This window comes from Abramis brama, assembly GCF_963993115.1.
Source record: "Abramis brama genome assembly, chromosome: 18".
In the NCBI taxonomy this organism is placed as follows: Eukaryota; Metazoa; Chordata; class Actinopteri; order Cypriniformes; family Leuciscidae; genus Abramis; species Abramis brama.
This window is the reverse complement of record NC_139980.1, coordinates 20200534-20228272: the sequence shown is the minus strand read 5'-3', so window position 1 is coordinate 20228272 and position 27739 is coordinate 20200534. Positions and strand designations below refer to the sequence as shown.

General features: G+C 38.0%; 2 protein-coding genes across 2 annotated transcripts in view; both read left to right on the top strand.

Moving 5' to 3' along the window:
* sptlc2b (serine palmitoyltransferase, long chain base subunit 2b) overlaps positions 1-13526 on the top strand; it is a 40247-nt gene extending 26721 nt beyond the window's left edge. Inside the window, exons 10-12 of the mRNA XM_084091109.1 lie at positions 8772-8907; positions 9388-9517; positions 11205-13526. Of these exons, the coding sequence (XP_083947235.1) occupies positions 8772-8907; positions 9388-9517; positions 11205-11321 (383 nt within the window). The 3' untranslated portion in view covers positions 11322-13526. The remainder of the gene's footprint in view (positions 1-8771; positions 8908-9387; positions 9518-11204) is intronic.
* Positions 13527-16159: 2633 nt separating this feature from the next.
* ism2b (isthmin 2b) lies at positions 16160-26298 on the top strand. The gene is made up of 6 exons (XM_084090950.1): positions 16160-16759; positions 20314-20556; positions 21079-21379; positions 23622-23759; positions 23854-23922; positions 24333-26298. Exons 1-6 carry the CDS (start codon positions 16640-16642, stop codon positions 24848-24850), a joined length of 1389 nt encoding a protein of 462 aa, XP_083947076.1. The 5' UTR covers positions 16160-16639; the 3' UTR covers positions 24851-26298.
* The last annotated feature ends 1441 nt before the right edge of the window (positions 26299-27739 follow it).

Below are 27739 nucleotides of genomic sequence, written 5' to 3'. Positions count from 1 at the left end.
CAGTTGTCATGGTGCGGACGTTCCAGCATCCCAGTTTAAGAGCTGGTCTCTTCTTGTTGCTTTTTCTTTTGTTATTGCTTGGTGCAGAAATTGCGGTCTGCTTGTTGGATTTCCTTATCCCCATGCACCCAATGAGGAAGGCAGACCGTGGCGGGACAGCACCTTACTGGCTGGGGACTGCCCAGCTTGAGGCGGGCGGTAGCTGTCCAATGAGATACAAAGATCTCTCCCACCGTCGGAAGCAACCCCTGGCGCCACACTCTACGCCAATCAAGCATTGTAGCTTATAACCGGTAGACTGCTGCTTCCCGTGTTGTTTCGACACTGTAAAGCGAAGCTGGAGTGTCCTCTCCAGGGCGCAAGCCAGGGCAAGGTAATATGGAAGACCGGCTGTTGCCCAAGTAGCGGGTCCCCCCTTCTCCACGGCACTGGTTGGTCCAATGGAGCGGCAGAGCCGATACAGTTTGGGACCAGCACCGTCGCAGGAGTTGCCAGAGTGAGATTGCATGCAACCACACACTGCCTATGGGACTCCAGCTCCAGATTTTTCCTCAAGGTTTACTCCTGAAGTCTTTTCCCAAAAAGAGATGTGGCCGCAAGACAGCAGAGGTTTTTGACAGAGTTTACCTTCTCTGCATGAGGCAGGTGGCACTGTGTAACAGACACAGGGTTCCCACGGGTCATGGAATTTCTGGAATGTCATGGAATTTTAAAAGGTCTATTCCAGACATTGAAAGTCAGGTAATTTTATATATTTTTTGTCCAAGTCATGGAGTATCAGGGAATTTAGTTTGTTACTTTATATTTTAGTTTCCATTTATCAAAATGTATTTTTCTATACCGATTTTTTATCGCGCTGTTTCACGCATCTTTCTACGGAGCCCCTGAGGGGACCTTTGCAAAAAAATAATAATACAGACTTTCACGTGCGCACGAGAAAGTTTTGCGTGCGCACGCGTTACAATTTCCAGTTCGGTTATAGTGTCATTACTACAAATGTGGGAAAAGGGATGAGATGAGAGTGTGCTTGGAGCATGCCTCCAGAGATTTGTCTTATTATAGGGAGGTTGTTTGTGGACTGTGCTTTACTGTAAGAAAAAAAGCATGAATATCACATAAATGAATATCAGGTCCCACATCATAATTACATAATCAGAGAGTAGCCTATTTCTTTTCGTTTTGAATTGTTTCGTTTAAAGACATTCCAAGCTATCTTCAGATGTATTTCTCATGTATGTGAGGCATACACCGAGTTTCGGTTCATTTATGATGAGATGTGCTCCAGTTCATGTGCAATTCAAGTGACCGCGGCGCGCCTCCATGTTTATATTGTCTGCTATATAATTGCTTCTCATTTATTAAATACAGGCAATTGGTTGATGAAAAATGTATTAAAATTAAGATACAATTTATACAAAACGAAATTCACTTTAAAGAAAGGCTTTCTACAAAACAAAACAGCTCGGTGCTCCGCAAAACAGCAGCCTGTTTTGCCGTTCATTATAGGTCATGGAAATTCATCTTTTTAGTCAGTGAAAGTCAGGGAAAAGTCAGGGAATTTGACATTTGGTTTAGAGTGGGAACCCTGCAGACACCTGTCAGTTACTTAGACCGCAATTACACTCCTCACCACTAGGGGTATTAGTGAGACAACTGTGTTTAGATAAAGAGACAGGTGAGCAGTAGAATAAATTATCATGGCTGACCTCCTTGGTCAAACAAGGTCCTGTTGGGAAACAGTTTGTTTCATGCTCAACTGTAAGTAAAAACGTTCATGTTAATGTTTAAGTTTTATTTACTGGTGAAATGTTATCTTTGTGCTTATTGAATATAGGGGATTTGATGCAGATAAATAACTGGAGGCATTTTGTGTTTTGTAGAAGGACTTTTTTGTATCTGCTGAATGAATTTGTGCCAGTTTTGTGGTCCTGGTTGGGATTATGCCACATTGAGTACTTGTTTGATGTCTGTCGTCTGCAATTGTTGGTTTCGTTTGCCATCAAGCCTCCACATCACTGGACTCCTTAAAGACAATCGGGACTTGCATCAACCCGCCTCCAGAACTCTATGTATATCTTTGTGTGCAGTGTGTTTCTGCAGTGCTGTTTGGATGTTGTTTCTTTGTTTTGAGTCTATTTTGGTGATTATATAAAATTCACAAAAGGTGCTTACATTGCTGTTTTTATTTATTCATTGGTTTAAAACATATGTTGGTGTTTGTGACCCTCCCTACAAACAGATTCTTAATTAGCATTTACTCAGAGTAGCACGTGTTGGTTATAACTGGGTTACATGGTTACCAGTGGCAGGTATAACCTAACCTGACCTGACCTGACCTGAACCATTAGGCTACGACTGCCTAATACATTGATCACTCATAAAAAGTGAGCAAAGAGCGCAAACTTTATATCACTGAAGCTGTCAGTCATTTCAGTTCAGCGTGAGCACTCATGTGAAAACTCCTGTTATTAATGAAGTTTATGAAACTGCATAAATAATTTCTTATTTACAACATTTCTACACTTTGTTGATTATACTGAGAGGTGTCGAGAGAAAGTGTAGAACTCGCGCTGAACAAATCTATGCCGTTTTAAGCAGATTTCTTCTGCGCAGTGACTCATTTAAGCACTTCTGGTTGACCATTGCGTTTATGCGCTCAACAGGCATGTCTGTGATTGGCTACAATTCTCAATACTTCAAAAATGCATTGTAAGTTATGTCCTTTGATGCAGCGGGGGTAAAATTAATATTATGCTGTGATCAACACTTTTCATGCTTAGGTAATCGAGATTTGAGATTGGGAATTTTTCCGATTAATTGTGCAGTCCTAGTTCCTGTTATGCTAAAATACAAAATATAACTATCAGACATGGCAAACCTGTTCATCATATCACCGTGCATCCATTGAGGACATCTTTTAAAGTCTGCATGTACAGTATGTCAGAGTAAAACCTTCTTGAACGAGATTAAATGTAGGACTTAATTTTTTCTATCAGGAATTGATTGGGTTGTCACTTTCTATTTGCTGTGATCGTTTCATGTGAGTGACAGGTTGCTGTTTGGATTGAAACTGTAAACTGGTCTGGTTATTGGACAACCATAGTGTTGAGTGGTGCAGGGATGACATCAGAGACCGCAAGTCTAGTCAAGTCAAGTCATCTTCATTTATATAGCGCTTTTAACAATGTAGATTGTTTCAAAGCAGCTTTACAGAGATAAACTTATAATTTATGGTAACAGAGATCATTTTGGCTTTATAGCAGTTCTTTTAATAAAGTTCTTTTCCAGCTAAAGTTAGTTTTGATTGATTCGCTTCCGTCGCAACGATCATTATTAAATTAGGGGCCGCTAAGACGACACCATTCTCTCTACATAGACTTTAAACGCGAAAATGTGAGAAACGCTGATGGCGTTAACATGCGCATTAAGAACTGGTTCTATAGTTATGTGCGTTTGAATATATGTGCGCAGGTTTGCAATTCCCTACAAACCAAGCCTAAACAAAGTACCTTATAAAATTTTGATACAGAATTTTATTTTATTTTGTTACTTCGGGGTAGGTACGTGAAACGAATTTCCCGACAACGCTTTATCTAAAGTGGTAAAGGGATCCTCCATAGGGAGAGACTAGTTGGCACTTCAGCACTGCGTTGTCATCGGGTCCAGGCAAAGGTCCTTCGTCAGATCTGGATACGGCCTGGATCCGGCAGGCTGCGGGAAAACCTTGGGATAAACAAAGACACTAAAATTAGCGTAGATGCCATTCTTCTTATGATGTAACGAGTACATCAGGATTTATGGGAAGTGTTCCCGGTTCCGGCTGATCTAATCTATGCAGCCTAACATTGAATTAAAGAAGTCTATAATGTATTATGTGTATGCAAGGTCAAAGAGATGTGTCTTTAATCTAGCTTTGAACTGACAGAGTGTGTCTGCTTCCCGGACAATGTTAGGAAGACTGTTCCAAAGTTGTGGTGCTAAATATAAAAATGATCTACCGCCAGCAGTCGATTTTGATATTCTAGGAATTATTAACTGGCCGGAATTTTGAGATCGCAATAGACGTGAAGGACTATAATGCGTTAAGAGCTCGCTCAAGTACTGCGGAGCTAAACCATTTAGTGCTTTGTAAGTAATCAGCAATATTTAAAAATGTATGCAATGTTTAATAGGGAGCCAATGCAGTGTTGACAGAACCGGGCTAATATGGTCATACTTCCTGGTTCTGGTAAGAACTCGAGCTGCTGCGTTTTGAACTAGCTGTAATTTGTTTATTAAGCGTGCAGGGCAACCACCCAGTAGAGCATTACAATAATCTAGCCTTGAGGTCATGAACGCATGGACTAATTGTTCCGCATTTGTCAATGAGAGCATATGGCGTAATTTAGATATATTTTTAAGATGAAAAAATGTGGTTTTACAGATACTAGACACGTGACTTTCAAATGAAAGATTGGTATCAAAGAGCACACCCAGGTTCCTAACCGACGACGAAGACTTAACAGAGCAGCCATCAAGTGTTAGACAGTATTCTAGGTTATTACGTGAGGAAGTTTTTTGTCCAATAATTAGAATCTCTGTTTTTTCAGAGTTAAGTAGTAGGAAATTACTAGTCATCTAATTTTTTATATCAGCTATGCATTCTGTTAATTTAGTGAATTTGTAAGTTTCGTTAGGTTTTGAAGAAATATAGAGCTGAGTATCATCAGCATAACAGTGAAAACTAATGCCATGCTTCCTAATGATATCTCCTAAGGGTAGCATGTACAGAGTGAACAGCAACGGTCCTAGTACTGAGCCTTGTGGTACTCCATACTGAACTTGTGATCGATAAGACATCTCTTCATTTACTGCTGATAACTGATAACGGTCAGATAAGTATGATTTAAACCATGCTAATGCAATTCCACTAATGCTAACATAATTTTCGAGTCTATTTAAAAGAATATTGTGGTCAATAGTATCAAATGCAGCACTACGATCAAGTAACACTAATAGCGAGATACAACCACAATCGGATGATAAGAGCAAATCATTTGTAACTCTAACGAGAGCTGTCTCGGTACTATGGTACAGTCTAAATCCTGACTGGAAATCCTCACAGATATCATTTCTTTCTAAAAAAGGAACATAGTTGTGAGGATACTGCCTTTTCAAGTATCTTTGACAGAAAAGTTAGATTCGAGATCGGCCTATAATTGACTAATTCTGTAGGATCAAGTTGCGTTTTTTTAACAAGTGGTTTAATCATAGCCATCTTAAAAGTTTTCGGTACATATCCTAGTGCCAAAGATGAATTAATGATATTAAGAAGATAATCTGTGACCTCTGGAAGCATCTCTTTCAGTAGCTTAGTCGGTATAGGGTCTAACATACAAGTTGTTGATTTAGATGATTTAATGAGTTTAGCGAATTCTTCCTCTTCTATAGCAATGAATGAATCAAATTTTTCCTCAGGGACACTACAATGCACTGCCTGATGCGATACTGTAGTAGACGGTTGCATAGTTATAATTTTCTCCCTGATATTATCAATCTTGTTAGTAAAGAAGTTCATAAAGTCATTACTGCTGTGTTGCTTGAAAACTTCTGGGGTTGAAGATTTATTTTTCATTAGTTTAGCCACCGTTTCAAATAAATACCTAGGGTTTTGTTTATTTTCTTCTAATAGGTTTGAAAAATAAGCAGATCTAGCAGATTTTAAGGCCTCTCTGTATGCAATCGAACTCTCTTTCCATGAAATGCGAAATACCTCTAGTTTTGTTTTCTTCCAGTTGCGCTCCATTTTTCTGGCTGCTCTCTTAAGGGCCCGATTGTGCTCGTTGTACCACGGCGTTGGACTATTTTCTTTAATCTTCTTTAAGCGCAAAGGAGCAACTGTGTCTATAGTGCTGGAAAAGAGAGAGTTAAAAGTTTCTGTCGCAATATCTAGTTCTTCAAAGCTATCTGGGATGCTGAGATGATGAAACTGATCAGGAAGATTATTAATAAAGCAATCTTTAGTGGCAGAAATGATAGGTCTAACATATTTGTAACACGGAGTCGGCTTTGCAGCCTTGGCTAAATTAAGTTTACACGAGACTAGATAATGATCTGAGATGTCATCGCTCTGCTGCAGAATTTCAACGGCATCAACATTTATTCCATGTGATAATATTAGATCTAGAGTATGATTACGAGAATGAGTAGGTCCTGACACGTGTTGTCTAACTCCAATAGAGTTAAGAATGTCTTTAAATGCCAGTCCCAATGCATCTTTTTCGTTATCTACATGTATATTAAAATCACCAACAATTAGTACTTTATCTGCAGCCAGTACTAACTCAGCAAATTCTTTGATAGTCTTTATGGTGCCCTGGTGGCCTGTATACCGTAGCCAGCACAAATGTTAAATATGATTTATCATTTACACTAGATAGTGTTACATTTAGCAACAACACTTCAAAAGAATTATATTTAAAACAGGATTTCTCAGTAATTCTGAGGATATTACTATAAATTACAGCAACACCTCCCCCTTTGCCTTTCAGACGAGGTTCATGTTTATAACCGTAATCTTGTGGGGTGGACTCATTTAAAGTAATATAATTGTCTGGTTTTAGCCAGGTTTCTGTCAAACACAGCACATCACATCTAGGTTATTATCTGTTATCATATCATTAACAATGAGTGCTTTTGAAGTAAGGGATCGAATATTCAGCAACCCGAGCTTTATCATTTGTTCATCTGTATTATATCTGTTTTTTATTTGTTGAACATCAATTAAATTTTTACCCTTGAATGGGTTTAGGAGTTTTTTGTATGTCCTAATTCGGGGAATAGACACAGTCTCTATATGATGATATCTATGTGAAAGAGGCTCTATGTGATGGGATTTATCTGACCTTGGTGACGTGAGACAGCTAGCAGACGGTCGGTTTAGCCAGTCTGTCTGCTTCCTGACCTGAGCCCCAGATTGTCATGTTTGAGCTCTAAGACTATGTGCCATATTACTAGAGAGAAGAGCAGCACCATCCCAGGAGGGATGAATACCATCTCTTTTCAACAAATCTAAAGTCTAACAAGTCTAAATCGCATCTGATTCCTTCAAGGTTTTCCTATGGGATTTTATAATGGGGTTTTTCAATTTATGAGTAAAATAAAACCTGTGTTAAACATAACTTGACGATACTTTGGCGTTTTGTTCTACAACGTACACTGCACACACTCACACCTCAACCTATCTTGTCTAGTTACTTATTAAAAACATAAGTTTTCAAAAATGAACAACTGTTTCAAAATTAGTGTTTCGCTATGGGTGTGTGTAATTTACATTGTAGAACAAAACGTCAAAATATCGTCAAGTTATGTTTACCACAGGCTTTATTTTACACATGAATCAAAAAACCCCATAATAAAATCCCATAGGAAAATCTCGAAGGAACCAGTGGCGAATTAGTCTTTCGGGTTCTGACATTATTCCTGCCGCTCTCTATTACCCAGCACTCGTGCCAAGAAGAGATGTTACCAGCATTTCCATCTAGCATTTTGAGCGCTGTTGAATGGATTTTTAAAAACCTCTGATTGGCCATTGCTCAACATATGTCTATGATTGGCCATTGCTGGTATTGTCACATTTTTAAATTTCAGTATTGATTTGGAACCGAAGTTTGTACATTTTGATCTTCTACTGGAAGAATGGCACTTAATTAATTTACTAATAAAATACCTGTTGAATACAACAGATGTTCCATTGCGGTTTTAGAGCAAGACTAAGTATTTATTTCTAAAATTTACGAGCAACAGTAAAACCCTGGATCAGCATATTTTGTTGATCCTGGAACAACATTCCTGTCTGAAGTTCTAACCTTATCGCTAACCCTAAACCTAACTCTACCCGTAACTTATCCCTAAAATCAGAGTGAAATGATAGGTGAACAACACTGATGTAGAAGCACCTAACCCTGGTTGTAAGACATAAATTGTAAACTTGTCCCTCAAATCTGATTGGTTGATTGGAATGTTGTTCCAGGATCAACAAAGATGTTGATCCAGAAACATGTTGCACTTGGTGAAATCATCATGTTCATTCATTTCCTCGTAGTTGCTGTGGGTTGACTTTTTCAATTTTCTCTTCAAGCCTCTACCAATATTCTCAGTCCTGAATATTGTGAGAGAGCTTTCCTTTCTCAGGAGCCCCTCACTATGAATGGAATGTCAAACAAGTGAAAACTAATACAGGAGAGTATATCTCTACCTCTCCCCAGAGGATCATTCTGCGGTGCTCAAAGTGGATTTGAATTCCTTTGGCTTCAGATAAAACTTCCTCCCCATTTTCATTTGCCATGTGCTGGTATGGAACTTGGGGGGAGGTAGCATGTTTGCAATTTAGCTTTTCGTCATTCCTGTTGTTGGATATGAATAATGTATGAATGACGCAATAAAAATTACAAAAACCCTGCTTTGATAATTCTTTTTCACCACGTGAAAGTTGTAAGTCTGAGCACTTACAAATGTAACCACACACCTCTCTCTCTCCCTTAACAACCCGCACAATTTGAGCTATAATTCATGTTAAAAAATCCTACTCATCCTCATCCTACAAAAAGTGTGGGATGAGTTACACGCTGAAATTTACTTTTACTACTTATGATATGAATTATGAGCAATAGTTAGCACTAAACCAAGCAAGCACCATTAATTACAATAAAAAGCAAGAACACAATGTCTTGGAAAGGGTCAGAAGCTGGTTTTCAGTGATGATAATGAATTGTATTTTCTCTTTTATGCAGGTCAGGAAAGACTCTGTCAGCTGTCAGAAAACACAACCTACTTTCGCAGGAGATTACATGAGATGGGTTTTATCATCTATGGGAACAATGACTCCCCTGTTGTACCCTTGATGCTTTACATGCCAGCTAAAATCGGGTCAGTGTCACTTTTTGTTCAACTGAATCATGGCTATTGTATTTGATAAGATGCTAGCTAGAGGATTAAACAGATTATTTTTAATGATTTTTAAAGAATAATTTCTACTTGATTCCATCTTTGCAGGAAGCAATTGTATGTTTTGTGTGGATGTGTGTGTGTACCTGGTATTCCCTATGTTTTGAGGACCAAATATCCCCACAAGGATAGTAATAACAGTTATTTTTGACCTTGTGGGGACTTTTTTTTTTTGGTTTTACACATTTATAAATCATACAATTTTTTGTTTTTTTGGGAAAATGTAAAAATGCAGAAAGTTTTGTGATGGGTAGGTTTAGGGTTAGTGTTAGTTTTGGGTGAAAGGATATAGTTCTTACAGTATAAAAACCATTATGTCTATGGAAAGTCCCCATTAAAAAATACATGGAAACGTGTGTGTGTGTGTGTGTAATGAATACATTTTGTGTGTTTGCTGTTTAGAGCATTTGGGCGGGAGATGCTGAAGAGGAACATTGGAACAGTGGTGGTTGGGTTTCCCGCCACACCCATCATTGAATCCCGTGCACGTTTCTGTGTTTCTGCCGCCCACACGAGAGAAATGCTTGACACAGTGAGTATCACATTGAACACTAATGAAATAATAATTGCAAAAGTAATGACAAAAAAAGTCTTTTTGTTTTTCCATTTTGATTTCTCGATGGTGTCCCTAGATTTTCTTGATAAATTTTATTAGATTCATGCATCAATCTGTTTATGTATTAGGCATATGGAGAGAAGAAAACATGCAAATGATGAATAAAAATACCTGTCTTGTTGGCTTTCTTTTTAACTTACAAACTAGTTCTTAACTGTACCTACTGGCTCTCATAAACTGTTCATTTTGATAGCAAATTTTGATTCAGTTTAGTTTGACTAAAATGCCATTTAGTTTGTCAAATTTTAGTCATCTAAATTGTTTTGGTTTTAGTCAGAAAGACTAAAAATCAAAAGATTTTGTTGACTAAAATCTAAGTCAGTAAAAGAGAAACAAAAATAAGAACAAATAAATACAATAGAACAAAGATACAAATGAAATAAACAGTGCTTTAAGTTTGTCAGGTAAGTCTGTCAGTAGTATTCAGGTAAGAAATAACACCTACGGAAATTGAATAAAGTGATCAAATGTAAAATAACAGAGCATAGTCTTCATTGTATTTATCCTTATTAAAGCTACTAAAGTTACTCAGTCAAGATCAGTGAGTGATTTTCTCTTTTTTCTTTGTTTGTTTGTCATAACATCAAGGGCTCATAAAGCAACAGGTTTATTAGGCTACTGTCACTTTAAAGGGATAGTTCATCCAAAAATTAAAATCAGCCCATGAGTTATTCAGCCTGAAGTCATCCTAAGTGTATATGACATTCTTCTTTCAGATGAATACAATCAGAGTTAAATAAGTAAGCTCTTCCTGGCTCTTCCAAGTTTCATAATGGCAGTGAAAGGCTGTATGTCTTTGGAAGTCCATCAAAGCACATCTATTCATGATTAAAGTAATCCACGCAGCTCTGGGGGGTTAATAAAGGTCATCTGAAGTGAAGCGATGCGTTCGTGTAAGAAAAATAACCATATTTAAAACTTTATAGACTAAAATAACTAGCGATTTACGCCAAAAGAGTAACCCTTGACCTTGACGCACAACGTAATGATGGCAATTGATGCCTCTCGCGGTTCAAACAAACAGGGCTGGGCAACCGCATTCGTCATAACATTGTGCGTCAAGTTCAAGGCACGCACTGAAAACCATCTCGAATTGAGTTCTTTCACGTCTTCTTGCGCTTGAGTAGTTTACAATTGCTTTTTGCATCTAACCTCCCTACCACACAAAGAGATTCATTGTGATTGAATCTCTTCCCAAATTCTGTTTTGTTCCTATTCTTTGACGAAAAGGTCAATAGATTTTCATTTTTTTGTCATCAAAAACTGGTTTTTATTTAGTTATCGTCTCGGGAAAAATCATCAGGGAAAAAATTACATTGACAAAAACTATGATGGAAATCATCCGTAAACGAAATCAACACCTTTTATGTTAGATCTGTCCTTACTCAACCCCACTGCTAATGTTTTCAAAGCACACGAAGCGGCAGAGACCGCAAATCATTCATCTATGAAACTCTGACTCACCTCACAGTCCACCAGAGTACATAAACATTAAAGGAATAATTCACCCCAGAAATAAACATTGTCACCATTTAGCAAACCCACCCTACCAAACATTTATTCAAGTGTTAATAACTCCAGTGTCTCTTCTTTACTCTTTCAGGCTTTAAATGCCATCAATGAAGTTGGGGATCTTCTCCAGCTGAAATACTCAAGAAAAAACAGGCCCGGGAGTGAAGGATCTGACTGTTTTTCGTATCTGGAGAGCCACCAGGGCTAGCACTTTCTCACGATGGTCTTTCTTCCACCCCAGAGCCACATTTTTCCTGTTTGTCTGTTTCGTGTCTTAACTTATTTGGCATTTTCATGTTGATTCATTTCAGTGGATACTCATTGAAGCCCACTACTTGACCAAATTTCTAGTCTTACCTCTGGGTTCAGTAATCAATATTCATTTCAACGTTCAATATCAACTTAATAGAGACTTCACGTCTCTGTTCAGCATAAGAAATAACCCAGGATAAAAGGGAATGTGCATTAGCATGTTGTTCAACCTTCTACATTGTATAAAAAGAGTACACAAAATCATTTTCTGATATTTTATAGTTTATTTATATTTTATTTTATAGTTTTTGTCTTGTTTTCCATTTAAAATATCTAAAACAAGATGAATTTACTCAGATTTTTTTTTTTTTTTTTTTTTTTTGCAAATAATGCTTTGTTAATAAATATTAAGTAAAAATCTTTTACTTAATATTTATTAAGAAAATAAACAAAATTGTGCTTTAAACAAGGAAAAAACAATATGCCAATGGGGAACAATTTGATAAATGTTCATTTAAATTGGTCTTTAAGGAAAGGGAAATTTAACTATAATGAGATTTTGATTTAGCTAAAAAACAAGACAGAAATCCTGATTATGAAAATGATTTTTGCAGTGTACAGAAAAACAATGACTCACACACTCCCACAGAAATCTTTTAATGATAATTAAGCTTGATATATACACTTCTGAAGGAGAGAATTTATTATAGCTAAACTTATAGCTTAAGTAAATAAGAATATGACTTCATATCCATATAAATATATTAACACATTTATTAATACATTGCAGTGTATCTGCATTTAACATACTAGCTTTGGTCTTTTAGGTCTCCAAATCTTAATCTTTTTCAAAATGCACATTTTATTGCATTAAGTTAGCGATGTCTTAATGAACTTATACAGAGGAATACTAACATTCTCTGTTTAGTTTAATCAAAGATTTCTGTTATGGAAAACTATGTTTTATCTTAATTTGAATTGTGGTACTTTCTACAAATAAGATACAGTTTGGTGTCCCTCATCTGTATCCTCCTCCTTATTTGCTCTCTAGTTTTGATTTAACCAAAACAGGGGAACAAAATATTACAACATGGACACGATTTTGTGAAACGAGGGAACAAATTATTATATTGTGCACACGATTTAGTAAAACCAGACAACATATATATATATATATTGCTAGAAAATAACAATCACACAAATTGGGATATTAAACCGTATTTAGACATGTTCCACATTTTGGTAATAGGCTTAAAAACTGCAAACTGCCTTTCACTCACCATCTGTAAAAAGTTTTTTTCCTTTGCTCATTTTTATGTATTGTTTTTAGAGTTTCAGGCCACTATTTGTACTCTATTTGTGGAAAGTGCCTTTATGTCTGTCTTGAAGATCTGTTACGGTTTGCATTTCTCGCGATTATCGCTTTGATATCTTAGCCAGGGCATTTCAAAAAAGAAATCTTTGAGCCAACAGAATTAGGCTGACATTGTTCATTCAACATTTCATTATGTCTGCTGTTAACAGACAGCAGTGAAAAGATGTTCATGTTGCTATTTTAACATTGAGAGTTAAGATAATCTATTTTATATAATCTATTATTTAAACCTGTCTTGTGTTCTTACAAAAGTTCTAAATACGGGTCACTGATATATGAAGAGCACTGTCAAGTCTGTAATGTATGTATGATGATTTGGCTTATGAACGCCTGTCGGATGTACTTTTTTTTTTTTTTCTCCTTTTTTTTTACACATTGTTTTTTTCCTATTCCTTTTTGTGTTCTGAAGTTTTGTTCTTAATCGGAAAGGCAGCTCTAAATATGTCTGACTGCAGATGTATGTAAGTGGGACTCTATGACCTCAGAGCTACTGATGACTGTTAAGAGATGCAGATATGACGTTGGCATATGCGCTATAAGCAGCCTCTATAAATGAAAGTAATGCCACTGAATTGCATTTGACTGTGAAATCAAAGGGCATTCCACAGTTTTTTCCCTGTTTGTTTGTTTCTTATCCATTCTGAGTTGGAATTTTTCCAATATTTATCAAATATACATGCTATCATTGTCAGACTCGTCCGTGTAAAAAAAAAACTGGCATTTGTTGAAAGTGACTGTCTATTTGTTTCTGAAGATAATTAAAAAACATATGTATGTATATATATATATAGTGTATGTATATAGTGTGTTTTTTTGTTTGTTTTTTCAAAATCCAGAGTAATTATCAGATCTCAGAATTAGCAGTTAATTAACAGTGACCATTAACTTCTTTAATGGTCAGAAGTTACTGGCTACTGCTCACCAAATCTGGAGTATCTCATGTTGAAATGCAGAGCGTTTTATCTACCGCTGGAGTTCTCTGTTGTTGTCATTGTAGCTGTTTACATTCCACCACAAGCCAATGCTAAGCAGGTGCTAGCACTGCTATATTCAGTCATTAGTAAGTGTCAGGATGAACACCCGAACAGAGCCTTCATAATAGCAGGAGATTTTAATCATACTGATAGAATTTGTGGAACACTTTCCTTAGATCAGCCTGTGCAGTGTCCCACCAGAGACTCCAATATTTTAGACCATATGTACACCAACATTAAAGACTCACACAGAGCTTTCCCTAATAGACCCTCTCGGACAGTCTGATCACATCACACGAGATCCACCATGAAACTGTTAAGACCTGGCCAGAAGATGCCACGGCACAACGACAGGACTGTTTTGATCGCATAAACTGTGAGCTGTTTGGAGAAGCAGCAACCCAAGGAACAGAGCCAGACCTGGAGGAACACACAGCCACATTAACAGATGTGTAGGAAATGTAACAGTGGAGAAGACGATAAAGAGGTATGCTAATCAGAAACAGTGGATGAACAAAGGTTAAAAAAAACCTCTAAGAGTACGCAATGATGCGTTTAAATTGGGTGACCCTATAGAAGGGCATTAAAAAGCAAAAGCCAGCTATAGACAACATGTCGAGGCCCACTTCAATAGTTCTGTGTGGCAAAGAATCAGCTCTTGCAGATTACAAGAGTGCACCTGCTCCCCTCCACAAGACAATCGCCTCTCTGAACGACTATCGACCAGTGGCACTCACTCCAGTAGTGATGAAGTGTTTTGAGAGACTTGTACTCTCGCACATCAAAGACACATACCTGCCTCAGTTGACTCAGATCAGTTTGCATTTAAAGCGAACAGGTCCACAGAGGATGCTATATCCCTGGCTCTCCACACGGCTCTGAATCATCCAGAGAGACACAACACGTATGTAAGGATGCTGTTTGCAGGCTATAGTTCGGCGTTTAATATTGTCAATCCCTGCAAACTAGGCCTGAGCCCACTGTTCTGCATTAAGATTCAAGATTTCCTGACAGAGCGCTCACAGGTAGTGAGACTGGGGCCCTATTAATCCTCCACTAGCACTGGCACACCACAGGGGTACGTGCTGAGTCCCATCCTGTACTCCCTCGACACCAATACCATAGTGAAGTTTGCAGATAATACAACTGTAGTGGGGCTGATCACGGATAATGACGAAACAGCTTAGAGAGGAGGCACAGTATTTGGCAGATTGGTGTTTGAAGAACAATCTCCGAACATTGGAAAGACCAAGGAGCTCATTACTGACTTTCGGAGATCCCAGGACGGGAATTAGCATCCGTTTCCTGGGTGTTTACATTACAGAGGACCTTACCTGGACCACAAATGCCACTGCACAAGTAGGCACAGCAGCGGTGGCTGCTGTAAATCAATCTGAGAAGAACATACAATGTAACTAATCACCCGCATTTTCTGCTAATGTTTACATACAGATTATGGCACATGACAGTGAACATTATTTACAATTTATGAACATACCTATGTGCAATACTGTATTGCTAAGGTACTGCCTCTTGCAATATATCACTTTATAAAAATATACTGCTGCTGCATCAATGTTTATACTGTTTACCGTCATAATATACTGTTTATACTGTTTTACTCTGAACATTGTTAAACAATTACGCACATACATGTCAAACTGATGTTGTTTTAAAGTACTCTTGCACTACCTCACTCTATAACACTATACTGTGTGGCTGCACTACTGTTTATTGGTATTCTACTTGTTATTTATTATTATTATTTACTGTTTTAGTAATCTTTTAGAGCTGCTAACCCCATTGTTGTGTACTACTGTGCATACAGTGACAATAAAGGTTTTTATTCTTCTTAAAGTGGACCTTTTTTTTTTTTTTTTTTTTTACATTTCTTTAAATTTAATTTCATTCAAATTCTACTTTCTTAGATTAAAAGCCAATGGCTACGAGTTACGCATTCTACATCCTGTTTACCGCCTCGATTTAAATTGAGTTCAAACTTAGGAAATTAATTGGAATTTAAAAGGCATTCTTAAAGGTTTAGTTCACCCGAAAATGAAAATTCTGTCATCATTTACTCACCCTCAAGACGTTCCAAACCTGTATGAGTTTCTTTGTTCTGCTGCAGCTGAACACAAAAGAAGATATTTCTTTAAGAATATGGGTAACCAAACAGTTGATGGACCCCATTGACTTCCATGGTATTTTTGGAGGGCCCATGAACTGTTTGAACATTCTTCAAAATATATTTTGTGTTCAGCAGAAGAAATAAATTCATAGCTGAATTTTTGCGTGAACTATCCTGAAGGGAAATCAATCTTCATACTCGCACACACCTTGCAGATACATGAGCATCACTGGTTCTGTCACATGCGAGGAAACAATTCTCCTCCCATGCTGAGATTGCTGACCCCTCTGGAGATCATCGGACCGTCCTGCGACTGTGCCACTGCTGCGTGCGCACTCAGCTTTACAGCTCAACTCAATACCCTTCTCTTTTGGCACTTGATACCATTTACCGTAGTAATGTGTCAGCAATGACTCTGACATCTTGTAGAATAAGAGAAGACAAAGTTGTGTAATAGATGAATAAGGATGCACTGGTGCGGACTGAAGAGAGGGAGACCTGCAGTAGCTACTTAAACTGAGAGACGATCAGTCTATATGGGCAGACAACAGTGCAACAAGACGTTTCGAGTCACATTAATGTATTTTTGAAGGAATGAACAGGCGAGGGTTATCTGTCTGAATATATAAAATGTGCATACCTGTGCGAGTTTTAATGAAGTTTGGATGAAGATGACGAACAGCGCATTGAAGAAGATCTTTGCCAGAAGGGAAACGCGTAGAGCTTCCTAAGCAACGACTGCACGTTTAAGACTTTATTTTAACGGTATTTAGTGGACAGATACGCAACTGTGCAAAATGCTAAGAGTGCGTAAAAGTTTCTGTGTGCTTTTAAGTGTGCTTCTGGCTGTCTGGATAGAAGGAGCGAGCAGCTTCCCTGTGAGACACCAGAGATCCAGACACGGCGGCTCCGGAGAGGTGAGTACAAGTGGAGCTAAAAGCACTCATCTCGTTTTAGGATTCTTCTTCAATGTCACAGGGGTTGATTTTAACAACAACAACAACAACAACAACAACAACAAAAATCGTGCCTTTATCATTTATCTTTGCCATTTTAAAATTTATATGTACATTTTATTGTTTTACCGTGTGTAAGACTTCGATTTCAGTCTTACAAAATCTCCAGATTAAATCCATTAGGAAATATGTTTAAAATAATCTAAACAAAGAAACGTGCCCTTGGTTATCAGAGAGACAATAATTTTAGTAAAGAGCAGGCTAGCCTACTTGAAATGAAAAATTAGACGTGATTTGTGACGAAAAAGAAAAATCTATCACTTGTTAATATAATATGGTTTTTGTGCATCATTTCCAAACAAGCTGTACTTTCAGAATGTGTGAAAATTGTATTTTTATGTGTTTGTATTTGATAAGCATATAGCTATTGCAAAAAGGTCTCATTTGTTAACATTAGTTAACGTATAACTAACATGAACTAACAATGAGCAATATATTTGTTGCAGTATTTATTAATATTTGTTAATGCTAGTTTGTTAATGCCAGCTGTTCATGATAGTTCACAGTGCATTAACTAATGTTCACAAATACAACATTTGATTTTAATAATGTAGGCTATTGGTAAAAATTGTAACTAACATTAACTAAGATTAATAAATGCTGTAGAAGTAAGCCTATTGTTAATTCTTAGTTCATGTTAACTAACTAATGTTAACGAATTAAACCTTATTGTAAAGTGTTACCAAATTAACCATAGCATGACAAATAATTCTAGCCATTTTATTCCAACTACTCATTTACAAACTTCTCATTTACTAACATTTGCTGATTCAGAAAAAAAAAGAAAAAAAAAGAAAAAAAGAATTGTCCTATGATCCATGTACATCCACAGTTGGACATTGTTAGCAGATAAATGATCTAATGATTGTGAAAAGTGTGTTTTAAGAGAGTTACACAGAGACAAAACTGCCTATAGTTGAAGAAACTATGCACCATGAAACATAAAGTCATTTTTAAACCCAAACAGTGCAAGTTATATTAATTTCAAGTCACCAAATGTTCAATTCTGTTTTTTGTTTAGTTGAATATTGTGATATTTATTATATAAATGTAATAAATCATTGTTTATTAAAATTCCTGTGCCCTCATAATAATCTTTAATCAAAATAACTTCCCCTCCCTCTTGCAATTGCATCTCTTCTCTGATGACGGGACATGTCACTCATATAAGATGTAGCCTACCAACAGCAAACGACGATCCAACTATCCAATCATTGCAATGGACAAAATCAAGTCCCGCCCTACATATTTTCCAGTTCGAGAAGCTGTTTCACTCAGATATATATATATTTTACATGAGGGAAGAAAAGACTACGGCAACTTCCGTTACATGGCGACTTCAAGCATTAATAATGCATAATAGTGCACTGTGTTCATCTTCAGATAAATTACAACAGTATTACAGTTAATACTGCTAATAGTAGTGATAGTGGCACTTAAAAAAAAAAAGAATTTCATGCTGATATCTCTACATGCACCAGTTTTCAGTGCACATTTTTTTACTCTACCACAACATGGTAAAATGGTTGTCCATTTAAAATGATCACCATGTGCCCTTTTTAATAATCTGTTTATATTATTGAGTGATCATTTGCCATTGGTCATTGTGTAAATGTGGCAGATATCTTGAATATCTTGGTTGGAGGAATTGTCTTGACTCTTAACCACCCCACAGGTGAGAGTTGCATCTTGTCCCACTAATACAAATCTTAAGTGACTATATCTTGAGGTCTGGCAAAAAAAAAATTAAGTTTCTTACTCATCAAGAGCAGTGCAACATGTTTTTTTTTTTTTTCTGCTTATAGACCAATATATTCAACACCACCCTTTTTTTTTATTATTATTATGTCACCATGCAAAGGGGGCCAGAATAGAGAGAGGTCCCATACAGTAGAGCAGTACAATAGTGAGGCCTTACATAATACCGTTTAAAAAACAAGTTTCATTCTCACACAGGGTCATAGTTCAGCTCCTAAATTGTTTTTTTTAGCCCCTCTTCTGTGTTAATGTGGAATTTCCTGCATTCTGGTCTCCTTGATCTTGTGTGTGCGCACATGTCTAACCTCTCCAAGAAAGGTCCTGCTACTCAGTTTTGTATTACTAAATGTCTCTTTTGTTTTTACATGTGGGGCAAGGGTCGTCAAAGGGAGAGGGAATGGGGGGTCTTAGTTTATTGTTTTTCTTCACTGGTTTGGAAATGGCGTGGTCCTGGGACTTTGATATTGGAGGTCACATAAATCTATGCTGCACTGCCGACTGCTTTCCCAATGCCCCAACATAAAGTGTGTGAGCTGATCGTGTCCATGTGTCTCACCATAGAGCTCAATAGAGGCTGTGTGTGTATTGCATGGTCTTTTGCTAACGCATAAGGCTTTGTTTCGGGGTCTGGAATTCATGCCATATGTTCGTGATGGTGAGAAAGCCCACTGGCAGCACAGGCCACATTCCACCGTCGACTTTACAATGAATTAACAATACAGAGAAAGACAAGAGATGGCCCCAGGCAGACTAAGGATGTAAGGAGAGATTTGGTTTCCATTCTGAACACTTAGGAAATTAAACACTGAGTAACAGCGACTACTCTTTCACCTGGCCCCTCTTGTTGAGACTTCCAGGAAGAAAAGACCAGATAACATTGAGAATAAGTCTTACATAGAAGATCAAATACCACTGAGTATCCAAAAATTAGACTTTAGACACCTCTGATTCACTATTACATTCATGTTCAGAACCGATATGTTACCAGTTGGTTAAAACGCTCAACCACTTAAAAAACATGGCAGCATTTAGCATAGCATGGAATAGGCCTAAATGTTATTGTAAATTAAATTATTTCAAATAGCGCGAGATACACCACAAAGGCCAAAGACGCAATCACACAGTGATCGTAACAGCTTCATACAGGCGTCCAAAACCCCCAATATCGCACATTGCTCACTGATAATGAACCTTTAAAACCAAATCAGCACCTCTCTAACTCCCATCCATGAGCAAAGCATGAGTTTGATGGCACTTCATAACAGACAGTTAGTTAAGGGACACCTGGTTCTTGTAATAAAGTAAAAGGAAGTGAAAGGTATATATCAGCAGTTACTTCATTGTTAAGCTCTCTAATCAGTAGACACTGGTTCTGAGAAAGGTTTACAGTTCCCCAAAGAGAACCGGCCAAGAGCATCAGCACCATCACAATGATAAGTGTGTACAAGTTGACTCATTATAAGCTTTTTATTAGGGAACGTGATCCTTTTTGCTTGAGAGTTATACCTCTAATGGAAAGTTGCAATGTCTAATGCAAAGTCATTGTCAACTCACCACATGCAAGACTTCTCTGAGGAAATATCTTAATAGTGACTAAAATGTATTTTTCAAGTGAAGGTCACTTAAGATGTTCCGAAATGCTGAAATGCAGGTGCAGTTAGCACTTATTGTTGCATGTTATGTTTGTTTTTCATCAGACACATCCACAGACATCTTTGAGAGACATTAGCAACGACCATAATCTCCTGCACCAGCAGAACCAGGTCCAGAGTGATTTGGCAGACTCACATCCCCACCAACACAGGTGGCTCCAGCATCGCTCTACAGGTGTCCTGCCACAGCCTGAGCCTGAGGAAGAATCAAAACCCTTTGTTCTAGACCTCAAAAACTTTCCAGACCTGGCAAATGCTGACATTGGCTCCCAAAACCCCAACATTCAGGTGAGAGCATGCAAGAGAACACATCTCAAGTTAGTAGTCATCTCTGTGAAATGCTTTATGTTAGTGAGTCCCTCTTCCAAAACTTTTGGTGACTGAGCAGGGCAAGTCAAAAATGCAGGGACGGATATAATAATCCATTACAGGGTTTCTCCTCTCTGAGGATAATGTCTAATCCTGTCTAATCCAAAGTGGATTCATCAGCATCCATAGTGAGTCATCCCTCCTCATAGGATGTAATTAAGTGTAATAAGTAATCTCATCTTGAGATGAGGAGGAAGTAATTCTGCTTGATTTGATATTGAGCCTGAGCTCAAATCAAGAGACTCGATCGGTGAGTCACTGCTGAAACTAACTGCCACTGACTGTTCTCCAGACTAGAAGCAAGGCATTCCTTATGCAGAATGATTTGTCTTTGTTGCCTTTATTAGCTGTGTGTTTAAGTTCTTAAAATAACATCCAGTTTTCAATCAAATTTTGATTCATTGCTTTGAATCCCTGCATACTTTGCATCTTTGGTTGTAGGTGACCATTGAGGTGTTGGATGACCCCCCTATGGAAGTGGAGAGGGATCTGGTTAAAGAATGGAGCAATGACTGGCCCACATCTTCTCCCTCCTCTACTGTAGAATGGCTTGGTGGAAAGAAGCTTTTCTGGCCTTTATTTTGGGGCTACACGGATGCAGATTCAGGGGACGATGGTACTGGCCAAGCAGTGGAGGAAGAGGACGACTACGCACTGGAGTATGACAGCGGGGAACCCCTCCCTAGTGGTCTGGGCAAGACAGATGGCAATTGGGAAAGCCCATGGACTCAAAGCCATTATGGTGAGTGCTCTCTTGTATATTAGCTGTTTCTACACACAGTTCTCAAGCCTTTAGAAGTAAGACTGTTTGAACTAAGTGAAGTTCCTAAATGTAATTTCGGGAGGAGTGAACAAATCTTTCAATTACACAATCAGAACTTTAAGCAGATAAAGATGGAGGAACGGGAGAATTTAAGAAAGCTGGATTGCCAGCAGTCAGATAAAAGGTGATTTGAAGAGTAGTTGAAGGGAAAGAGAGATGTAGAGATTGGGGAGGGAGGGTAGAGCAAGCTGGTAAGGAGTGTTTCACAGCATTAATTCGGACTAAACTTTCAGCCAGTGACGGGGTATTTGTGAGTGTCGGACCTTTGAAGTAGACACTGGTCCCACTCTGTGGAGAAGACCGCTGTTTGAAGACGAGCCCGATCCGCTCACTAATGGCAGCGTGAGTGCGTTCTCTTGGACAAATAAGTCCATGCTTTTGTTCAATTAGAGCGCAGATCGGGAACACAGAGTGAGAGGGGTCATCTGTTTACTTTTTATGTCCCGCGGGTTGGGCCCCAGACCCTGCACCCCCTCCACCCCCGTCCAGTCCAGAGCGGCTGGGTCTTTTAAGCCTGTTCAAGAATCCTAGGCTTTTCAAGGCCATGCATAACATCACGCCTCTGTTGCTTTTTTGTTTTTCTCTCTAGGACATGTCTGTTTCGTGGTGGGAATTGTGCACTGTGCGCTGTAGCTGTGCAGTCTTGTTTCATTGGAGACAAGGATGAAATGGGACATGGATTTAATTTGAGGGGTCAAGGAAAGACATTATGATTGAGATTAAGGATGGCCTCAATCTAGACCAGATTCTCATAAAACATTCAGATCAGTGTGATGGGGCAGAAATGATATTCACGGATAAGAAAGAACATTTCTAGTCTAATATAACAGGAGAAAGCTATCTGTTAGAAGTTGCTTAGCTGCTACAACTGAGCTAGAAGAACATGGAAAAACATGGACAAAATGTATTTGTCTACTCAAGAACTGAATAATGGACCCTTTAAAAGTTCTTTCTGCCAAAGGAATCACTTTGGGGTCCTAAACAGACTCAGATATACAGATATAATAGCCTGTTCAAAATGTTCTTGACTCCAGCAAGGGGTAAGTGCTAATGCTAACCATCCTAATCTTGACCCTCTGGATGTAGTGGCTGTTTCTGCTTTGATTAACCTCTGATATAAGACTAACCCTGTGGCTGTTGTGGGTTTCGCAGTTTGGCACTTCTACAAAGCCAGCTAGAATAGTCGCTGAGCCTACGCCTCCTTTTCATCATTCCCTAGTCTGTCTGTAATCAGGGTGCCATCACTGTGTGTGCAATATCATTGGCACCCCACCCAAATTCAAGTTAAATATTTAAACAAGCTAGTCTCTAATCTATACTCTTTATTACAGAAGAAGAAAGAATACATCTGTTGTCCTTGTTTAATTCATTATCTGCAGTCTGCTTTTGGTAAAGAGAGTTTTGAGATCTCCCCCAAAGCTAATCAACTATTTGAGGCCTGTTTTCCTTTTTTTGGAGGCTATATTAGGCTTACTTACTCAGCTTAACCGGTGTTTGTCCGTGGAAAAGTTGCCATCATGGTGTTCGAGTTTTGTTGTTGGTGTTTTCCAGGGTGCTCCTGTGCTAAGGTGTTCTTGGGGTGGTATCTTTAAGCTCAAAGGTGGTTCTTTGAGTGGTTGTTTTGTATTATCGTAGAACTGGACATTTCTGACATATAGACTTACTTGGACACAGTCACGTCTGATATTAATTTACTCTAAATTGTAATGTAGACACATTAATTTTCTGTAAAGCTGCTTTGAAATTATATGTATTGTAAAAAGCACAATACAGTGCTGAATTTAATTAGTGTGTTGCTATGCATTTGCTGGGATTATTGATAAGACATTGCTGGAGTGATTGCTAGGCCACTTCTAACTGCTAAGTGATCTATTTGACTATATTTACACATTGCATTAGCATCAGTTTTTTGTTGATCGGATCACTGAAGCCCCATATGGAGGTTGTCAGAAACTAAATAAGCAGGGTTGTCTTGACAACACAAGTGGTCACAGGCATTGCATGTTAATGCCAGGTGGAAATGGTAATGGTAATTGTTGTGAATTGGTCACTGAACAGTACTTAAGGTTAGGGGTTTTGTTCAGAACCTTTATAAGCAATAGGGATGCTTGTCTTAGTATCCACACATAAATGTTTAAACTCATTAGTCTTTTCCTCTTAGAAGAAGCAGAGGAAGAGTGGAGCGCATGGAGTCCCTGTAGTGTCACTTGTGGCCATGGCAATCAGACCCGCTCACGCTCATGTGGAGATTTCTGCACATCCACTGAGTCCCGGAGCTGTGACTTTGTCCCATGCCCAGGTTACTTCAGCACTCAAAAATGTGTCTGTTTTTTTATTTTTTTATTCAAACCCATTTTTATGTGATTTAATGTTAATGCTGATTTGTTTTTCAGATGATTGGAACAGTGTGGCTCATGTCTTTCCATTCGAGATGGAGAATGGTACAGAACCCTTTGGCACTGGTAAATGCTTTAAGTTTATACCTTCATCAGGCATATACAACATACTGTTCAAGCTCAATCACATTTAAAATTATATAATCATGATGACCAATCACTGCGAAGATCCCTTAATTACCAATCACACTCAATGACTGAATACATCATTAACTCCACATCATCATATACAAAAGTTACATCATATAACATTGTACATTGTTATTATATTATAACGTTGTACATTATATAACATCAAAAATTGTACATTATATAACCGAGAATAAAAATAAAAAAAAACTATTGCATCACATTAAATAATACTTTATCATTCATGCCCATAGCTGAAAAGGGCATGAACTACTGTTAGACAAATGGCACTATGCTATAGATTATTTGACTGATGTGTAATCTTTTTGGGTTTGGCTGTTTTGCAGATGTTGACAGCTGTGAGAAGTGGTTAAATTGCAAGAGTGAGTTTCTTCAGCGTTACCTGCAGCAAGTATTGACTGAATTACCCAGCTGCCCGTGCACCTATCCTTCAGAAGCCTCCAACAATATAGTCAGTCTGCTGGATGCAGAGCACGACCGAACCTTCCAATGGAGGGATGCTAGCGGCCCACAAGAACGATTGGACATCTACAAGCCCTCGGCACAGTCCTGCCTGCGTTCCAGCCTATCTAAAGATGGCACCACTCTGGCTGCCCAGCATTGTTGCTATGATGATAACAAGCATCTAATTACAAGAGGCAAGGGGGCAGGAACCCCCAACCTAATAAGCACAGAGTTCTCTCCAGAGCTGTATTTCAAGGTGGATGTAATGCCTTGGATACTGTGCAAAGGAGACTGGAGCAGGTTTCATGCAGTCCGCCCACCCAATAATGGCCTGCATTGCACGGAGAACCCCCAACAGGACATTTTCATGAATGAATTGGAGGAGGCCAGAGAATATTAAATCACCAAATTGCTATCCGTCCTCTGACTCACCATCCTGCTGTGGTGCTTAACCCTATTAAAATAAATAAATTAATAAAAAACCCGGCCAGCCGCATAAGTGTGCAGTATAGAGCCAGTCTTGTGTTGTGAAACGCATTGCCGTAACTGTGTTCGCAAAGCCTCTAGCTTTTCTTATGTTTGGAATATTGTGGAAAATGAATGGAATGATTAATACAGCATTTTTTTGTTGTACAACAGTTGCTGCTGCTGCTGCAATCACATACAGTGGGGTACAAACGTCTGACAATGCTAGTGAAAAATATTTGTTTTTGTGGTGTTTTTTTATAATTTAATACAGCTTTATTACAAATTATATTATCAGAACAATACCATGAATTTCAGAATTTATTAGTATTTTTGTGTCCCTTTTGTTTGAACGACAGCAGAACTCAAGCTGACATGAGATCCACATTTGTGCAAAACCTGGTGATCATGTGATCCGGCATGATATGAGAACGTTCCAAAGAGCATCTTATGTGCTTCAGTCTGACCCTTTGTACAAAAGAGTTGCTCATGTGGTCAATGTCATTTGGTTATTTGGTTACCCTAGAAATAGTATAGAATCCAATTATTCATCCTAATTCATATGACTAGCTTGTTTCATATTGTTATTTGTTTTAACATGAACATATAATCCTAATAGATTTTGAATCCCATATATTCAGTGTGGCCTCAGATCTTTGGACCCCACTGTTTTTACGTCAATATAAGTGCCATCCAATGTCAAATCTGGGTCCTGAAGCAAAATGAGTTAAGAACCTCTGCTCTAGACTTATGGGTGAATGGGCACAATTTCACTGCCAACTCAGGGGAAATCTTTCCATAACAATCAGTGTTCATTTAGTTCTTTAATAGTGTCAGAATTTCAGAAAAGGGAATGAGCCGGCAAATGTAAAGAGAATATTATAATGTGATACTTTTAATATGATGCTTATGTAACGTGTTGCTGTTGTTTTTGGAAACTATTGCAGGGGAACTACTTAATACTTCCTGAAATATTATTATTAAGAGTATGCAGACTGAATATGCACATGCTACGGCTGGCACTTTATTTAACATTTATTGAAATGTATATTTGCGTGATGTTATCCGTGTTTCTGGTGTTGCTATTGTGAAGAGATTGCTTCCTGGTCTTTGTTACATTAATGGCAAGAATAGTAGCCTATTTCTGTGTTGGCATGTGTTGTACAGTATTTATTGTATTTTTATCGCATATTTGCTGACGCTTTGAACTGATCATTCATTCAGGTGGTACACTAGCCAGAATCCTCCAAGACAAACTGACCTAAAAAGGGAAATCATGTTCTCAAACACCTCTTTAAAGACAATCAAAACAAGTCGATGTTCGCTGTTCATTATCATGTGTACTTGCAAGTTGCAAATTCTATTAAAAAAATACAAAGATGAGTTTGAAAAAATTCTTGCTTGTTTCTTTGAATAAAATGCATGCGTCGATGTTAATTTAGGTTTGGATTATGAATGAATCTTCACATCTGGACTAACTTATGCTAAGCACTAACACTCTGTGGAGAACTTTTTGGCACTACCAAACAAATACCTGTCATCCATTTATCTGAAGAACCATCAACAATAGATCAGTTAGAGACTCAGGGCTCATGTTTTTGATTACTCTATTTTTCCATTTGCTTTTAACTAGACACATCCAGCAAATGGAAACTCATCTCCCCGGGGGTATCTACTAGTACTAGCCTGCTGTTCAAAAGTTTGGGGTCTGTAAGATTTTTAATTCTCTTCTGCATTTATTTGATCAAAAATACAGTAAAAACTGTAATATTACAATTTAACAGGCTATCTGTTTTCTATGCCATAGTAAACTGTAATTTATTCATGTGATCAAAGCTGAATTTTCGGCATCATTACTCCAGTCATGATGATAATTCATTTTAATATGCTGATTTGCTGCTCAGGACACTAAGAGATAGTAAATCTTTTCCTGGATTTTTTTTTTTGTGCGTTCCCGAGATTAGACCTTCCTTAACATAATGCCGAAAACCCGAAGTCTCTAGGTGGTCTGGTTGAGGAGTAGCCTAGATAGAAGTGCAAGATTGGTGCGCACAGCGCAATTTCCGGGGGAAAATTGCGCTAAAAATACTGGTAAAAAAACACACATTTGGATCGATATTTTTATGTGAGGATCGATCTTATGCGATACCACGTCAGTATCGAAGTATCGATACTTCAGGATCGATCCGCCCATCACTACCTGAAATCTGTTTTCAGTTAGAAGATCCAAGTTGTTATTTGAGTGATGAGTGGGGTTGTGTTAGCCTGACTACGTCAGACTTCCTACTTCCGCTCAATTTCATTTCGCTTCTGTAGTCAGTCTGAGATAGCAGCGTATCTTTCAGCCCCGACAAAACGTTGCACAACGTTTTTTAAACAGAAACGGTGATGCGTTGAACACACTGTTCTGATGACGCAAGAGTTGCAACTATGGCAGCTGAGAAGGCCATTCTTTGTGTTCTTTGTGAAGAATTTTCGGAGCCTGATGAAGTCGGTATAAATATGTGTTTAATACAAAATATGCCCTATGTTACAGTAACTGCACTTGCCGCCCAGAACAAAAGAGAACATCCCAATCGAGTGAAGGGATGGCTGAAACTGAAATGGAAGCACACACCTAATTCAGACTAAAACACATCTATTTAGCCTCACTGACTTTATTTGTAGTTCATACTGTTTTAATACCCTGTATTTTCTTTCTCATTTTTAGGAAAAACACTTAATTACCATTGTTTATTTCTATACTTGCAATGAAGCTAAAAATATAAACAACTACATCATTATGTTGATATCCTATATTTTTTACAATAAAACTTTCAACAAA